The 19,150-nt window shown below is 40.0% G+C and overlaps 1 protein-coding gene across 1 annotated transcript in view; it reads right to left on the reverse strand.

Moving 5' to 3' along the window:
- The window catches only part of ATXN7L1 (ataxin 7 like 1), a 279,312-nt gene that overhangs the window by 177,565 nt on the left and 82,597 nt on the right, over positions 1-19,150 (reverse strand). Inside the window, exon 3 of the mRNA XM_030216364.1 lies at positions 6,862-6,966. Within this exon, the coding sequence (XP_030072224.1) occupies positions 6,862-6,966 (105 nt within the window). The remainder of the gene's footprint in view (positions 1-6,861; positions 6,967-19,150) is intronic.

Below are 19,150 nucleotides of genomic sequence, written 5' to 3' on the forward strand. Positions count from 1 at the left end.
GTACACCAAACCTTCGACTGCTATTTTTCTACTGTCTGACTGACTCCAGCTCCAACTGATATTAGGCTTTCAAATTTTTGATCTAAAGTACTGATGAATATAACTTTAGATCCAGGACAAAGATACTTATATTATACATATTATATTGTTGTTTTTTAAAGCCAAGTCGGTACATTTTTATCGACTCCACTCAACATTTCTTTCAATTCCAGCTCCAACTCCACAGCCCTGGTTCTTGCATAAAGACAGGAGAGAAGAGGTACTAATGAAAAAGCATGAGCTAAATCTACACAAATAAAACATATTATTAAGTAGACTCAAATATACATTTGTTTTGTGGTGTTTTTAACATAAGCAGAAAGAAATTCTGGCATCAGCAAAGCAACGGAAGTGCTGGATTTTGGTAAGCAAACAGTATAACTCTATATATTTACTAGGTCTGGAATGTACAAAGCTAAATTAAACATGTCAAACTATTAAGTACTAGAACATTTAAAATAAGATGGTCCTGTCATTGTTTAGCAAGAAATTTTAATTGTAAACATTAAGAAAAAGATTGCTTGCCATCTTTCAAGTGAAACTACATGCTCTCATGTAAGTTACTACTTTGCCATGAATCAGGAAATGCCCCAAAATTCAACTTATCACCAATATCTCAGTGCTGGCAAATTTTAGATTTGCAGCTGGTGGGAAAAGGCTAAAATAGAAGAAACTACTTATGACCTTAGCTACTAAGACCATCATTAAACCCAGGAATCAGTCTAGCCATGTGAAACACTCAAAGAGGAAACCTCAGTCGGTTGGAGAAAGCAATGAGGCCTGGAGATTTGGGTATAACACCACCAAGGAAGGTACTTATTTTCCAAGAAAACACATGTCTCAAAATGGCAAAAAACACGTACATCTGCCGTAAATATGTAAATTGTGATTTTCAAAAAGGAAGAATTTGGACGTTTATTTTTATTTTTTTATTTATTTTAGTTACATTTGTACCCCACGCTTTCCCACTCATGGCAGGCTCAATGCGGCTTACATGGGGCAATGGAGGGTTAAGTGACTTGCCCAGAGTCACAAGGAGCTGCCTGTGCCTGAAGTGGGAATCGAACTCAGTTCCTCAGTTCCCCAGGACCAAAGTCCACCACCCTAACCACTAGGCCACTCCTCCACTCCACTCCAAGTTTGCCAAATAGCAAGGGGGTATGTTGTGGTTGTGTTTTGGGCGGGACTAGAGCACCCCCCAAATTAGGACATCTTTCAGCAATAATTTAACAGGAAGATACGTCCAAGTCTAAAAAGAAATACGTTTTTATTTAGACCTGTTTCAATCACGTCCAAGTTTAAAAAAAAAAAAGATGCTCAGAATAAACCAGCTGACCACTGGATGAATTAAGGCGTAAACTCTCCTTAATCCCTCAGTGGATGCTGCCCCCCCCCCCCCCCCACTCCCCTAAGAAATGAAACTGAAAGGAGATATCAGGCGTTATGACAACATCAGCTGTTATGGGCATACCCAACAGAGAAGCACGCAGCTCCCAGGACGGTCAGCGCAGTCCAAATCTCACTCTACCTCATATTTTTGTGACGGAAACTGTGAGCCCTCCAAAACCGCCAAATTACCTACTGTACCTAAAAATAGGAGACACCTAGAGGGTGGAAGGCTATTGAAAGTGGTGTACAGTTAGGTACGGTAGGTTTGATTCTGTTCCTGAAGAGCTCACAATACAACAGGAATTATGTTGGGAATTGTACCAGGATGTCATTTTTTTTTTAAGGTCACTGCGCTGACCACTAGGCTGCCCCTCTGATCTGCAGGGATGAATGCGTGGTCATTTCTCTCAAAATGATGTCAGCTACATGTTCTTGCGCCTGGCTTTTTGACGGTTATAAATTGGACGTGTCAGTTTGGAAAATGGCTCTTCTTTTTAGAAGTTGTCTGTTTAAATGCGTCCATCTTAGATACATTTTTGAAAGGCAAACCCAGGTGTTTTTCCTATTCAAAATGGATATTATCCACCGCAGATTTTATTATTGTTACATGTGAAGCCAAAATTTTATATCCTATGTCTAGTCTTTTAGCTACATACCAGATACTCCAGTTTTGGAACAATCTATTAGGGGCTTCCTGGTATGGCAGCATAGGAGAATGACTTGGAGGAAGATCTGTCGGCGTTTAGGTGGTACCTCTTATCATTCCTCTGCTTCCATTGGCAGGTAATTTGGACTTCTCACCAGGCTATGATTTTTGAGAAATGGAAGAAAAAGGGGCTTCGTTGGTTGGGTAATGTTTTAGATGACCAAGGTCAGATTATGAAAATGAAAGGCCTACACAGCTTTTATGGCTCCTATTCTATGGACTCTTTTGCCCATACCAGTTACAACATTATTTGGCGGCCTTACGGATTCTCCAATAGCGAGTGGGTATGCGAAAAAATTAGAGCAGTGTTTCTTGTTAAACGCCCCAGGGAAGGTATGCTTGCATCACTATTATCACTATTTGCTGAATCTCCTTCCTGGTAATCGCTTTAGAGATTTAGCTCAAGGTAGGACAGCAGGTTTCAGATCATCTCAGCTCAAATATGCAGACTTGTTTTCATCTTATTCCCTCTATTTCAATATGTTCTCAATTGAGAGAATCATAGTACAAGTTTTTGCTTAAGAGTATTATGACACCAGGGGCAGTGCTTAAGGCACATCTAGATATTGATGGTTCCTGTCCCAAGTACAAGCATTCCCATGCCATACTGGCACATATGTTGTGGAAATGCCCTTGTGTTACTTCCTTTTAGCATCAGCTTTGGAGTCTAACGCAGAAGTTGTCAGACGTGGATTTTTCAATGTAACCTGCCTGTTTCCTTTTCCAGGGGGGGAGATGATATTGGAGTCTTGCCGGAAGGCTCACAGTTATTACTGTGTAAGGCTCTACTGTTCGTGAAGTAATCTTGATTTGCTGGCAGTTGAAGTCCTCGCCAACTATATCTCAGTGGCACAGACTCACAACTGAATGACGAATTCTACAGTTCATTTACTAAATGGGATGTCTAAATATGATCATGTCACCCCTTGTTTTCGGAAACCGAATTGGTTATTCATGCAGGATAGGATTAAGTTTAAGCTCTTGATGATGGTTCACTACTATCTTCATCATGATTCATCTCGCTACTTGTCAGCCTGTCTACATTTGTACTGTCCAAAATGGGTACTTCCTTCAGACAATACCTATTTGTTGGCGATCCCAAATTTTTGGCTATTTTGTTTGACGGACACTAGTAGGCGAATCTTTTCTGCAGCAGGTCTGACAAAGTGGAACAAACTCCCTGGAGCCCTTAGGATCCAGAAGAATTCGGGATTGTTTACAAGACTGCTGAGACATTATGTGTTGCTGTAGCCTAAAAACTGACTTCAGCAGTTTGGTGGCCACAGTACAGTGACGAGTCTGTTTGTATTGTATTTGATCAGTTTTGTTTTGTAATGTTTTTATTATTGTGTATGTTTAATTTGTACAGCACTCTGGACAAGGGCGGTATATAAATGGTAATAAATTTAAAAATGTTTGACGACCTCCTTCTGGAGCAACAGGAAGAAGATCCAGGTGAAACTTTCTTCGTGCAGATCTTTTCAATCCACCTGGGAGCCTTACTAGAGTATTCTTACACCGAGTAAGAAGTTTAGTATTGAATATGTGACATATTTGTTAAATTCTTTCTTTTCACAGTCTCGTTACACTTTCAGATCATCTTATACCTTTGTAGCCTTGATAGGGCGGCGTTGTTAGTTCTTGTTGATTGCTGACTGGAGTTGGGGGGGGGGAGGGGGCGGGAGTTTAGATGGCATTAGCAGAAGTTAGTATAAGCTTCTAGTTAGGTTTCTACTTAAATATAAAATAGACTAATACTGACAACCAAACGGTGTTGAGCTTTATTTTCCTGCCCTAACATGGTTAGCAATATGATTCTTATGCAGTTTTTATAGTCCAAGAGAGGACAGGATTTTCTTATTTTGTATACTTATTTTGCCATCTTTCAAGTGATGGCGTAGAGGCTTTAACGGATCAAGCTTCTGCACAACATCACTGCGTTGCACACTGGTTAAGTCATATTGCTGAGCGTTGAGCCTGAACTGGTGATCCTGTGTCCCCCTGAGGAAGACCCTTTGGGTGACACGGGTCCGTTGGGCTCGCGGTCAAGCCAGCAAAGCTAAGTTATTTAGATTGCTGGGGGGTTTTTTTTAGTTACCAGCAGTAAAAGTTTACAAAACAGTGACAACAACGCTATAGTTACTGATGTTGCAATTTTGTATTGTTGTACTTGGCAAATTGACAAAATTCACACAAAAAAAATTTTCAGAATTAATTTAAGATGAGAACAAAGTAAAATTGACAACCTTCTTGGTTGGTTGGGGGTTTTTGACCAATGATTAGAAATGGCATATATAAGACCGAGATGGTCGGACTGCTCCAGACTTGCAGTAGCAGGTCATGAGGTCTTTCCCCCTGTTTTCTTCTCTTTTTCACTTTGTGCTTTGAGGTGTGTTTAACACATCTAGAATTTTAACTCGCTCTTTTTTTGTTTTATCATTGAGGTGATTTTGGAGCGGAGTTTCCCGCTGGATTACTTTTTTGCATACTTTGGTACACTTATTTTGCAAATGTTTATCATTTCTTGATTAGTAAGGATCAGAGTATACCGCACCATTGTACTTGACTTCTTTTAACGCACTGTTGATTGTGATCAATAAAGATATATTTTTTAAACCTGTCTGAGGTATATGAAGGTAAAGCTACAAGCATACAAGCCTGTCTCACATAGATTTACCAACTCTTTGAGGAGACATTCGAGGGAAAGGAGAGGTTGGGGTGGGGATTAGCACTCGCATGCATAATTTTTAAAATTACATATACATTATTTTAATCCAGAAAAATTATGCATCTCTAATAGCAGGTTTATACATCTGTGCACAGTTTTCCTGGGGCAATTTCCTTAGCAAAAGTATGCATATGTGTGTGTACGTATATATACATAGATACACACACCCATATACATATATGATTGCTTTGAAAAGAGCCCACACATTTTTTCATTACTAATTAAGGCAAGCATAAAATTACCACTTTATTGTGACATCATTAGTATATCAATGGAAGAAATATACACCAGTAATTAAATACTGTTGAGAGAAACCCAAGACTTGTATATAAAAGATGTTACGACACTTGATTACACATTTTGACTGGTTGCAATACCTAGCAGGATGCTGTAAATCTCAACACTAACACTATCACAAAATTGTTTGTTTGTTTTTTTAACTCATGTTTTTCTACAGAAAACGTCTTACAACATCAAACAGTAATCAGATCATTCTATCCACTGAACACAGCATTTAAAAAAAAGCATACTAACGGAACTGGACTGGACCACAATTACAGTTAGAATTGCACTCTTCTAGATTCTAGTGTCTAGAACTTTCCAAAAGTTACTACGTGGTATTAAGAGCCACTGAGATCAACTGTCCAGAGTTCATTCTTGCCGGCGAACTGGGGAAAAAATGAACAAATCCCCCCAAAAAAGGAGCGGCAAATCAATTTTGATTAAGTACTGGAATTCTTATCTTCAGAAACAGCAATTACAGATCAGTAATTACCTTTTCTGCAAGAGAGGCATGTCTATTTATTTATTAATTTAAAGTTGTTAGCCAGCTAAGTTCAGATAAACCTCTAGGAGGTAAACAAAACAGTGCAGTAGTTTTCAAAGTTGGAGCTTTGAACCACTACCAGGTCACACAGAATACCAGAGACTAAATTTAAGCCCTATCCCCACACCCATTTTCTGTATGCACAACTGCTCTGCTGCTAACTCATGGCCCTGCTGTGCTGAGCTATAAAATTTTACAATATTAGAGTGTGAGCAACAGGGGAACAGAGGAAAGGTGTACAGCAAGCAACAGGGGAAGCACTTTCATCTTTAGGTCCAGATTTTAAGACAAGGAACACGGAGGCCCATAAATGAAACCATTTGATCCTTTATATATGCCACTTTTATTTTAAACCAAATTTAAATGGTTTACAAATGGCAATAATGCTTAATTTTAGTTGTCACTTGACATGAGGTGGTTATAGCTAGCAATCATTATTCGTCACCCTTCATCTTTATATTTTGAAAATTCAAGCCAGAAAATATTATTGTCTGGGACATGTAAGGGTTTCTCTTGTACTGGGTCCAAAGTGGGTCGGGAAGTTTAAAAGCCATTGAAACAGTCACCCCGATGGGATCTGCTAACTAAAACAGCACCACTGAGCACAAGTACAAAGAACACCATTGTGTGTGGTGGTGGTGGGGTCTAATTTTAAATGCGTACAAAACACAATATTTCAGACAAATAAACAACACCGAGCCCTTAAATAGGTGGCAAGGAAAACCACTGAAACTAAACTACTATCAAACCAAACCTACAGCCAAGATTAAGAGGGTCTACACCATACTATATGGTGAATGTACAGACTGAGCTTAAAGATGCTGCCTTGCAAAACCCATCAACAGAGGCTAATCTAAAGTTGACTGCTTACAAATCAATCTAAGAGCTCCAACGTGTCCTTCTAGTATCGAATCTACCAGATATCACATCACTGCAAGATTAAATCTGCTGGACACCTAGACAGAAACCATACATCCACCAACAGGAAGGCTGGAATTGTTGGCATCATAAGGAGGAAAAAGCTGAAGAGATTTTGACAGCTTTTATCCAATCCCGGTAGAATGGTAGAGGTCACTTCTATTTATGGGCAAATTATCTTTAGTGGTCATTGGAGCAGTGGAAAAAAACAACTCTGGTAAAATGATGGACTGGTTAAAGTGGAATTTCACTTACCGCAGTGTGACTGGAAAACCTGTGGCTTGACTACCTGATTGCAGATACTGCACACTACTAAGTAGAAGTCATCATGAGCCGGATAATGGCCAAATACATGCATATCTGTATGGAAAGAAGCACACATTAGACCAACATTAGTTCCTGAGTGGACAGAAAGGAAGGTGGGAGAAAACAAAATGTTATGGCAATATACTGAAGACCGCTCAGGGGTTATAAGTCTTGTCCATACTATTTTATCCACTTTTTCTACCAAACGCTTCATTTCTTGAGTGGGACAAAAACATCTAGAGACATTTGCAAGAAATTTGCATGTTGTGAAGAACTTCTTAATTTGGGCTATTAAGCACAGATACCGGCTTTCATTGAGATCCCAACGACAGGTTACCCTGAAACATATATAACGGTGTGGTTTTTTGTCAGCAAACAAAAATGACCACTTTTGCTGTAAAGTTAAAGATTTTACCTATCTCGTTTATAGTGTATTTCCCAAAGAACACTGCCAGGTTAAAAAACTGTGAAATTCAAGTCAACCCCATGGCTCAGATGTGGCATTGCAGATATTGTTTCTAGGAATGGCAGAAGAATGGCCTGCCACCACTGTAACAGCCCCTGACAGCCATGAAATGCAACAAATAAGGGATCACTCAAAACAGAAAGCCCTCCATGTCCTCAGAAGGTTAAGCAAGGGTTTCCAATAGGCTGCCTGAGTATGCCATCTGGGGTGGATATTTCTAAAGGAGGGAAGAAGGAATTTAAAATTGAGAACTCACTCACATTGTAGCTTGTGATAGAAAGGAAGACATGTTAGAATAGGCTGACGTGGGAGGGAGGAGGGTGGGATGTGTGTTTTTTATGCTTCAACATATGAAAACTGATTTAAGTTAAAGAAATTTGGTTTTTATAGTAGATTAAGAATATGCTATAGTGATATGACATTAATCTGTTGAGTTTACGTGTGTTTTTTTTGGGGGGGGGGGAAGGGGGTTGCATAAAAAAAGGGGGGGGGAAAGAATTGTATTGTATTATATGTTATTTGATATATTGCTATGAATAGAGGATTCTGAGAGTGATGATCTTTTTGTATCATGGCATGTGATGTTTACCAATAAAAATATTTCAAATAAAATACTATTTGACTACTAAAGAGAAACAAAGAACTAATGTTACCCCCTCAGTTTAACTTTGTTTATGTATTTTATTTTAAAATATTCAACAAGTTTTACAAGCGAAAAATGCTGCAATGAAATACAAAAAAAAAAAAAAGCCAGAGAAACAATATAAAAAGAAAAAAAAAAAAAGAGAAAAAGAAAAAAAAAGGCAAACAAAAGAGGTGAAAACTAGGGGGGAAAAATAGAAGGAAGAACTGAAGGCAAGATGCAACTTAAATAGTCACCCTTGTAATTTTCAAGGCATAAGAGAGAGTCAGTTTCAGGAGATAACACAGCCTTAGCGGAAATAACATCAACAACTGTGGGAGTTCATAAAACATACATCTACTACCAGGGAAAACACAGAAAAGGCCTCCAGTTATAATACTCGATCTCAAAAACAAAAATTCTCTCTTTTTTCCTCCGTTTCACAACAATCAAGATACATTCTTGCTTTGCAGCCCAAAAATCAATATAACCAGCCAATATTTTTAAGCCTGTCTGTATCCAACGTTAAAGCCAGTTGTAAAACCAAGGTGGAAGGTATAATTGCCTCTTCCCTTAATTTTCCAGGAAATATGTTCATTCCAAGTTCTCAAAGGGCAACTCCACCAAACTCCCCCTTGCCGCGGCTCCTCTTCTCTTAGTTTGGGCTTAAACAATATATTATCTTAAAAATAAGTGCAAGAGAGGTTTCCAGCATGCTCCCCTCCTACAGAAGATAGTTTTTTAAGGAGAAACCCACAAGGGCTTTGGGAAACTTTATAGCACACCGATTCCTTCTGCATATTATGTTTTTTCTGTAAATTCCACCTTCCAGTGCATAACCAGGCTGTCCTTCATCAAAACAGCTTCTTGAGTTTCAAGTTTTCCAAACATTTCTTCAAAAGTAGTTAATTTAATTAGCAAACTGGATTAAATCTTGTATGAACTGTAAAAAGTCACCAGAAATCTGAGAAATGTAATTGGACAAAACCTGCAACTGGCCAGAAAGACTTCTGGAGATCTTGAACTACAAGTCTCAAAATGTTTAATTTTCAAAGGTCTGAGAGCCCTAATCGGTAAAGTCAATATAACATAGTGCTTCTGTGACACTTCTCACTCTTTGCAACTTCCTGGGCTCCTGCACCATGAACTTCCACAGTTCTCAATCCACTCTGTGAACTTTCTCTTTTTTGGTGTCAAACTCAGCACTACTGTACTGCTAAGAGTCTCATCCATCCAGACATCAAGCACACCAAATGGGTCACTAGAAGGTGCCGACTCATGTTGAATCAGCAGCTCCTGAGGCACCTGCTCAGCGGGAGACAGTCACAGTTCTCCATCAATGAATGAGGGCTCTCCCCTGTTCAGTCTGGAAGGCCTCACCAGTGCCAAACTCACTGCTCCATAATGAATGTACGTGTGCCTTCCACTGCCATAGAGGAGCACACCTGGCAGTCCCTTCTTATTGCCCATAGGGGCACAAAAGGTACTTACACACCACACTGCATATCTACCATCTGGAAAATGTCACCTCCCCCTCCTTCTTGCCGCTGCCACACATTTTAACCTTTTTTTTTAAGTTGCATTCTTAATGGGATAGCTTTAGAATACCAACACAATCTGAACTATTATTATTAATTAGAATTTATTAACTGCCTTTTTTTTATATATATTTGCCCAAAGCAGTGTGCAAGAATAATCTGGACACAGGCAATAAATGATTACAGCAGTACATACTATAACAGTATTTTACTTCCAATGTCAACATGATATGCATTAATACATCTTAACAGACAGCAGAAGGAGTAAGTGGAGGTGGAGCATAGAGAGAGATAAGATAGAGTAATAGGAATTTAGACATTTAAGTGTTACTAATGTAAAGAAAAATTGCACAGTCATAAAAGGTGTATGTGTTATAAGCAAACCCTGCTATAGTGCAGTTGATGACAGTCCTTGTGTGTGTGTGATTATCTAGGACCTATCCAAGATTCTCCTTACTACTAAACCCAGCCTAAACCATCTAGCTCAGACTGATAGCCCTAGGCCAGATTCACACAATGTAATTCTCTCTATAACTGTGTACACGTGCACCCCAAATCTCCCCTGATGGTATCACAGTGATATAATGGCCGAGATACCCTTCTCTGCTCAGGAGTTCTGAACATTATCTCAACTACACCCCCAATCCTGGTCTTCTGCACGGCAGGCAGTGCCTAACAGTATCAATAAACCAGTACGACAGTCCTATCTTAATCTTGCATAGAGATAATGAAAAAAGCCATTGGGGGGGGGGGGGGAGAAGAGATACACGGTACATGTTTACGAATGTATAAAATCTCCTCAAAAGAGGGTCTCTATCACCCAGTTAAAGCTATCCCTCACAAAGGTAAGGTTACCTTTCAGCACAGCTCTCAGACCAACAGGAGCCACATAAGCAGTGGCACCACCATCTCTCAATTCTCAGGGAAAATCAAGTTTCTATAGTGTGTCCATACACTGTCACTCCCACAAGACAGTAGACTCAAATTACAGATAAGCATGAGATAAGCCCAAAAGATCTCTAGTCACAAAAAAAGTGATGGGAAAGTCAGATCAACTGTCTAAGCACTGCACCAAGAAATTGACTGGACACTAACAGGCCTCACGGTGATAATCTGCCAGTTTCACTTCACAAATCTATTTCACAATTTGTATCTTTTTTTTTTTGGTAATTCTTTTCAAAAGACTCAGCTTGTTGGAGCATTACAATCCTCTGGCATCATATCACATCAGGATACGTTAAACTGGCTTTTTGTGAAAGACAGCAGCATGGAGCGAACTTGTCTCAAATGATGGAAACATTTGCTCACCACTGCTGAAACATGAGAATGGAATGATAGACAAGAGTCCAGGAGAACACCCAACACCCTAATCTCAGAACTACTAGGAAGTTGGGCCCTACAAATCAGCAGAGATGAGCAGTCCACTCAAAAAGACCAATGCTTTTGTTTTCTGTACATTGAGCTGCAACTTATTTATACAAAGCCATAATAAATCCAATAAGTGTATATCCCAGGTATCACAGAAAGCAAATATCTGGATATCAACTGCACAAATATATGGTGTCAACCCTAATGACTGAACTAGGGTTGACAAAGGAGCCATAAAGATGGTAAATAACACGGGTGCCAGGAAGGAACCCTGCAGCACCCCACAAGGGAGAGAGAAAAGTCTCGAATACTCTGAATTCAAATGTACCTGGTGGGTTCTATCCTGCCAATAAAACTGAAAGCAGCTCAACATATAACCTGAAACATCTATACCACAGAGCTGACAGAGAAGCAGACTATGGTCCACCAGATCGAATGCTGCAGAAAAGTCTAAAGAAAGACAAAGAACCACTTTCCCAGCATCCGAGACTGCCTGAACATCATTGGTCATGCCTAACAGCTCAAGGTCAGTATTAAAACTGGGACAAAAACCCATCTGATGTGGATGGAAGCCTGAGGTTTCCTTAACAGTAGAGAGATGCTCCAATACCAACGACTCAGCAACCTTAGAAACAAAAGGTAAATGGATAATTGGGCGGTAATTAGAAACCAGGTCCCTGCTTAACTTTGGGTCGTTCTGATATGGCCTGATAACTGCTTTTGAGCAACTAGTACATAATCTGTAGACAAACTTCTCTTAATCATAGAATAAAGGGAGAAAATATTACCTGAAATCATTTTAAAGGAGGATAAGGAAACATATCACGAGGAGAGGTGATAGAACAGACTTTCTGCAATGCATGGGAAAAATCAGATGATGACAACTCAGGAAAAGCAGAAAACGTTGCCTCAGATACGTTATGATACTACTACTACTACTTATTTCTATAGCACTACTAGATCTTCCTCGCTAGAGTGAACAGAGCGTAAAGTGGAAGAAGGAACAGAAATCTGTTCAGGTTGACATACTGGGGACTTGCACAAGCCTCAATCAGTAGTCGAATTAACAAAAGGCCAGTCGATCTGCTGCCCTAAAGACTGATGCAAGGAAACCAACTTTCTTGAGTCGCCGTCTGCTAAATCATTCGCCATAAGCTGCGAGGAACCAGTGTGCACAGAAGTAGGTGATGTTAACTCACACAGAATTGCATACAGCTTCTTAGAATCTGGAGCTCTCACAATGCACTCAAATATTCAACACTTTTGCTGTTGTCAGATCTTGTTGGAAATTTTTGTTGTAAGATGCACAAAACCACGAAGATCATTTCTCTATTTCTCCACTCAAATGACTGATAGCACCTGGGATTCTCAGAAGAAACTTGAGGGATCTTTCCTCCAAGACAAAACTTTTAGTACTATTTCTAATGGCCAGGAGGGGCTGCCACCATAGCACACAGCAGTTGCCCTGCCCCCATCCCTGGAACAGAGCATTGCTTTCACATCAACACAGACCACAGCTAGGTCTGGTAAGAAAGACTCGAAACTGTTACATCAAAGCCCTGCTGCCCGAGCCATGAGAAGAGGAATGAGGACTATAGGTAGATTTTTAGTAGCACCACAACCAAGTAGAACACTGCGAGCCATGTCACCTACATAGACCCTGCACTAAAAATTAAGCCATGGTGACATAGGGGCCGATGCACTTATGTCCCCGGAAAGAACCACCCACTATTTCCACCCCAGTAAAAATTATCACGCTGGAAATTCACTAAAGATATCACATCCAAATGAGCTGCAAGGACTTTTACCGTACAAGCTCAGTAGGGAAGGCTGCCAGGGCATGCGCAGAGAAGTCAATCGTTAAGCAAGGCTGTTCTGCACATGCTCATACACAAGCCATGTGTAGAGGGTTCTTTTGTTTGTCCTAAATGGGTTTGGCAAATTCCAGGGCAGACTTTTTTTTTTTTTTTTTTTTTTAACTACTTCAAGGACTCATTTGGGACCCACACATAGTAAAACAAGCAGAGTCCTACCTACACCATCTCTGGAGGTAGAGAAATGCTGAAAGTTTCCAAGCTACACCAGCCATTATATTGATAACGTCACTGTAAGAATTCAGTATCTCTACTTCTACCTCCACCTGCTGAAAGCAGACACAACCCATTGGTCTGGACTGGTCTAGCAGGATGAAAAGGAATGAATATTCCATAGATGACAAAAACAAACTTTTATGACACCATCCACTCGTGCGCCTGATTCAGTGCTGCTTGGAAGCAGAAAATACATGCCATCATGCAGATGATCTCCCAAGTTTTTCTACCATACCACATTCAAGGGGTAAAAAGTTTGGACACTCTCCAACTCCTTGAGGTAAAGAAAATGTCTAATTCATATGAATCTGGACACCTCATACTAGGAATGATAATCTTTACATGCACTTTTTTATGGGATGAGCATAAAACTCTAGATTGACACCAATATGATATACAAAAAACTATTTTAGAGATCCATTCATAACCCGAGTAAGAGGGTGGAAGGAAGGGATTCATAAAGACAGGGAACAGAAAAAAAAATCTCAAATCTAATTAAGGTATCAGACATTTCCAAATTAAGGGCCTCATCTACTGACATTAATATTTAGTACACTTAATGTGCATTACCTCACATTAAGGCCACAGTTAAAAAATAGGCCCCACAGAGAATACTAGGTCTTGCTTTATTTAACATGCATTAAATCACATTAATTCAGGTTTGTAAGTGAGGCTCTACATTTGGTAAATGAGGCTTATTTGGTCTCCCTCTAAAGGGAAGCCAATAAAAAAAAAAGTTTGATGTCTGTGATAGCCTGAAGTCTCTAATTTTATCTAAATGCATCTTTTTGAGAATAAAAGCAAAACCTACCATAACCCAGCCAATATATGGTTTATAAATATTCTGAGGGATTTGAAGCAAATTAATGCTGAACACTGATCATGCCACAAAATTGCTAAAACACAGGCCCTGAAAATATAAGATACTTGGAGGGCTCTACATATAATTAAACATAAACCCTTCAATATGGAAAATGCTTCACTGTCCATTTATTTCAGCACACAAATATAAATACAGTTGTCATTCTACAGCAAGCAAGACCACATCCCTCAAAATTATGTTTGCACTGTACTGAGCTTAACTACAATGTAATAAAGACGTGCAGATGAGATTCACTAGTTTTCTCTGTATCCAACTTACTTGCCCCTTTTAACTAATGCTGTTTTGTATGAGTTTGAAAGGGGATTTGGATTTAGTACATGTCTTTTTCAAAAGGCAAGTTGGATTCCCAGCCCTGCAGAAACAGGGAAATGTCTGCTGTAGCTGAATGTAAGTTTGCACCTGAAGCAATGGAGAATTAAGTGACTTGCCCAAGATCACAAGGAACATCAGTAGGATTTGAACCCTAGGTTCCTCGATTCTCTGCTTACTGTCCAAAGCATTAGGTTTTTCTTCCATTTCATTGTCACTTATTTGTTAATCGTAATGCTATTTGTTAGCAGTTGCCTCCTTTATCAATTGTGGTATTTTTCATCCATCTTGTCTTTTATACCAGTGTTTTTTAACCTAGTCCTCAGGGACCACCTGGCCAGTCAGGTTTTCAGGACATCCACAATGCATATGCATGAGACAGATTTGTATACCGATCTCTAAGGTCTTGAAGATAGGCATCTTGACTTTACGTACCATCCATTCTCTCTGCGGGTTGTTAGATTTTGCTACTCTACATACTCTAATTCATGCCTCCTTGAATTCAAGAATAGATTACTGTAATTCAGTTTATGCATGAATCAATAAATATCATAAACATCTACAAACATTACAGAACATGGCAGATATTCAGCAATTCTGCTTCTAAGAAGCCTACACTGGCTTCCTATTCAATATCTCATTTGGTTTAAAATTCTTTGGTTCACAAAGGCTCATTTTCAAAGCACTTAGCCTTCCATAGAACCCTATAGAACTTTGGAAGGCTAAGTGCTTTGAAAATATGCCTCTAAAGCATACCACCTAGATCTTCCCTCCTATCTTTCTAACCCGACGGTTCCTTAGACCTCTCTCTTAGATCCCTTATGTCACTATATGCCACCGTCAAAACATGCTCATTATGAACCCATTAGAAATTCTGCTTTCTTTATGGCTCCTAAACATTGGAATAGTCTACCCCCTTATTTATGTACTGAACAATCATTTTTCAAATTTAAGTACTTAATAAATACTTATTTTGAAATAGCATTTGGATTATAGTCCACAGGTCACTAGACAATGATGCAGAGACCATCCATTTAGGACTAACTTTTAGAAGATAATGTTTAAGTTTTAATTTGTCTTGTTTTATTTTTATCTTTATTTTATGTATGTTATGTCAAAGATGTGCGAGTTTTCTTTCCTATTACTGAATGGCATTCTTTTATATTCTGTTCTGATTGGATTGTAACCACTCCATACTGTGCGCCAGATGGGGCGGTAATCAAATGCTAACAAACAGATTTGCATGCACTGCTTTATCTCATGCATATTCATTGTGGATATCCTGAAAACCCGACTGGCCAGGTGGTCCCTGAGAACTTGGTTGAAAACCACTGTACTACATGGTTTGACTTTCCTTTTAATTAAACACTCCCCCCACCTACCCACAGTACGAGAAAATTGTAAATCAGATCCTAGATATGTGAGCTTCAGAAAATGTTCCAAAGTATTCAGTGATCCTTCTGGGAGGGACATTGGTACAAGACACAGAATGCATGCTCCTAGGAAAAGAGACATATCGCACAAAGAGAAAAGACCAGCAATCTTTTCAGTGCTACGTGTAAAAGGTTTGGTGCACCATCACAGCCTACCCCATCAAATAACTTGCCATGGGGACAAAAACTCATAGTAACACCTTTTTCAGGCACATCAGAACCAGAAAGCACTCGGAGGGAGGACAAGGCCATAGCGTGGAGACTGAATGAACTCTTTACTTCAGTCTTTACGGAAGAAGATGCAAGAGATCTACCTGTACCGGAAATGGTTTTCAAGGGTGACAATGCAGAAAAACTGTAAGAAATCTCTGTGAACCTGGAAGACATACTGAGCCAAACTGACAAGAGTGATAAATCACATGGACCACCCCAGGGTACTGAAAGAACTCAAACATGAAATTGCTGATCTGTTGTTAGTGATCTGTAACCTGTCATTAAAATCATCTGGAGTACCTGAAGACTGTAGGGTGGTCAATGTAATGCCGATTTTTTTAAAGGGTTCTAGGGTGATCCAGGAAATTAAAGACCGGTAAGTCTGACTTCACTGCCAGGGAAAATAGTGGAATCTATTATCTATATATATAAAACTCACCCTCAACGTTCTATTGTCTGCTGACGTCACTGAAGCCAAGGTTCATATGTTCAAAGCTCTGAAGCCACGAAAATCAGTGTCTCTGGGCCCCGCCCTCGCGTCAAACATTATGACGTTGAGGGCAGAGCAGATTCTTACCTCCAACGATCTACTCAGGCCACAAACTCCGGATTTCCACACTGTAGTTCTGCTCCGCCCTCGCGTCAAAACGCAATGACGTCGACGGCGGGGCACGAAAACCGCCACCCACACAGAGCTACAACGGAAACAGCAGCGGTGCACGCCACGAACCAGGTAAAACAGCGACGAGCCATGCAGCCATGAAACCCTTGCTAGCGCCAGTTTCATTGCGCTCAGAAACGGGCCTTTGTTTACTAGTAAAGAATAAAATTACAGAATACATGATTCAGGATAATGTGGGGTATAAATGTCAAAATCAACAACTATCAAATTAGTCAACAAATATGGTTTAATGGGACAGAGTCAACATGGGTTCAGCCAAGAGAAGTCTTGCCACACCAATTTGCTTCATTTCTTTGAAAGCGTAAATAAACGTGGATAAAGGAGAGACTGTTGATGTAGTGTATCTAGCTTTTCAGGGAGCTTTTGACAAGTTCCTCATTAGAGACTCCTGACAAAATTAAAAAGTCATGGGACAGGAGGCAATGTCTTCCTGTGGATTAGAAATTGGTTATTGAACATAAAACAGAGGGTAGGGTTAAGTGGACATTTTTCTCAATTGCGGAGGGTGAATAGTGGAGTGTCGCAGGGCTCTGTACCGCTGGGACTGGTGTTATTCAACTTTTCCAAATGATCTGGAAAACGAAACAAGTGAGGTGATTGAATAATTTTGTGTCAACTGCAAATTTAAAGTTCTCAAAACACATGTGGATTGTGAAAAACTGCAGGGAGACCTTAAGGAAACTGGAAGACTGCACATCCAAATGGCAGATGAAATTTAATGTGGAGAAATGCAAAGTGATGCACATTGGGAAGAGTAATCCAAATCATAGTTATCTGATGCTAGGGTCCACCTGAGGAGCCAGCACTCAAGAAAGAGATCTAGGTGTCATTGTAGACAATACACTGAAATCTTTTGCTCAGTGTGTGGCGGCAGCAGCCAAAAAAGCAAGCAGGATTTCAAGAATGATTAGGAAAGGGATGCAAAATAAGAGCAAGATAATTATAATGCCTATGTATTGCTCCATGGTGTGACCTCACCCTGAGTATTGCGTTCAATTCTGGTCACCGTAGCTCAAAAAAGATATACCAGAATTAGAAAAGGTTCAAAGAAGAGTGACCAAATGATAAAGGGGATGGAATTCCTCCCATATGAGGAAAGGCTAAAGAGGTTAGGACTCTTCAGCTTGGAAAAGAGACAGCTGAGGGGGGATATGATTGAGATGTATGAAATTGTGAGTGGTGTAGAACGGGTAGAACTGAATCAATTTTTCACTCTTTTCAAAAAGCACAAAGACCAGGGGACACGATGAAATTACATGGAGATGCTTTGAAAACAAATAAGAGGAAATATATTTTCACTCATAGAATAGTTAAGCTCTGGAACTCGTTGCTGGAGATGTGGTGACAGCGGTTAGCGTATCTGGGTTTAAAAAAAGGTTTAGACAAGTTCCTAGAGAGGAAGTCCATAGTCTATTATTGAGATGGATATGGGGGAGGCCACTGTTTGCCACAGGATTGGTAGCATGGCACATTGCTACTAATCGGGTTTCTGCCAGGTACTTGTGACCTGGATTGATACTGGGCTAGATGGACCATTGGTCTACCCAGTATGGCTATTCTTATATTTTTAACCTGTGGTTGTTGCTCATCTCCTCCCTTCACCCTGTTTCCCTAATCAAGCAGCTACTACACACATCTGAATAACAGAGAGGCCACTGGTTTCATTTAATGTTTCTTGAAACTCTTTCTTGTTGGAAGGCCATCAACCTTTGACCTCGCCAAACTCAGAAAACTAAGCCTGACTGTAACAAGTTTATCTATACACAGGTATCCTAATACAGCAAAACAATAAATGATTAACAAACTAAATTTCACAGAAAGAAATAGTATTCAAGTTTTAGATGAACAGTTTTCAGCGGCAGACAAATTCTGTGCCATGAAAAAGCTGCAATGTGGGCTCCCAAGCTTCAGAAAAGAATTAAAAGTTTGACCTACATACAGAGGATAATGAGAGCTGGAAAAGGTTACTATTTCCTCATAGGGGAAAACCCTGTTGTATGAGTAACCTGGATTTTGCAGGGAGTAAGACTATTCTGATGATAACCAAGAAAGCACAGTAGTTCTCTTCTATATCAGAACACTATGTAAATGGAGAAGAAACTACAAGAACTTCATTCCGCTAATCTTTCTTGAGGAAATTTTTTTTTTAAGCCAGCAATCCTCCCAGGCTGTACCAACACCAGTTCAGAATCTCTCTCTATTAGGAAGCAGTGGCATAGCTACGTGGGGCCACAGGGGTCTGGGCCCCCCCCCCCAAATTTCCTCTGGGCCCTTGGGTTTGCTGGCAGGGGGTACCCAACCCCTGCAAGTTGAAGCCTTCCCACCGCCGCATTGCCTGCCCTGATTTCTCTTCCTCCACACGTCCTGCATGCTCCTTTTAGTGAAATTGAGCATGTGGCAGCGAGGAGGGAAGGGGACGGCAGACCAAAATGTGCCCCCCCGCTCGGGCTGTGGCCCCCTCTCGCCGCGAGGTCTGGCTACGCCCCTGTTAGGAAGTTGAACTGTCATCAACCGAGACTGTGTAAGGTAAATCATTGTAACCTAATTTCACAGTCATATTAAAATTATAGGAAATAATTCAACTTAAGCCAATACTGGTTTCTCAAAACCACATCTTAAGTCAAAAGTAAGTGA

This window comes from Microcaecilia unicolor, chromosome 10, assembly GCF_901765095.1.
Source record: "Microcaecilia unicolor chromosome 10, aMicUni1.1, whole genome shotgun sequence".
NCBI classification, from domain to species: Eukaryota; Metazoa; Chordata; class Amphibia; order Gymnophiona; family Siphonopidae; genus Microcaecilia; species Microcaecilia unicolor.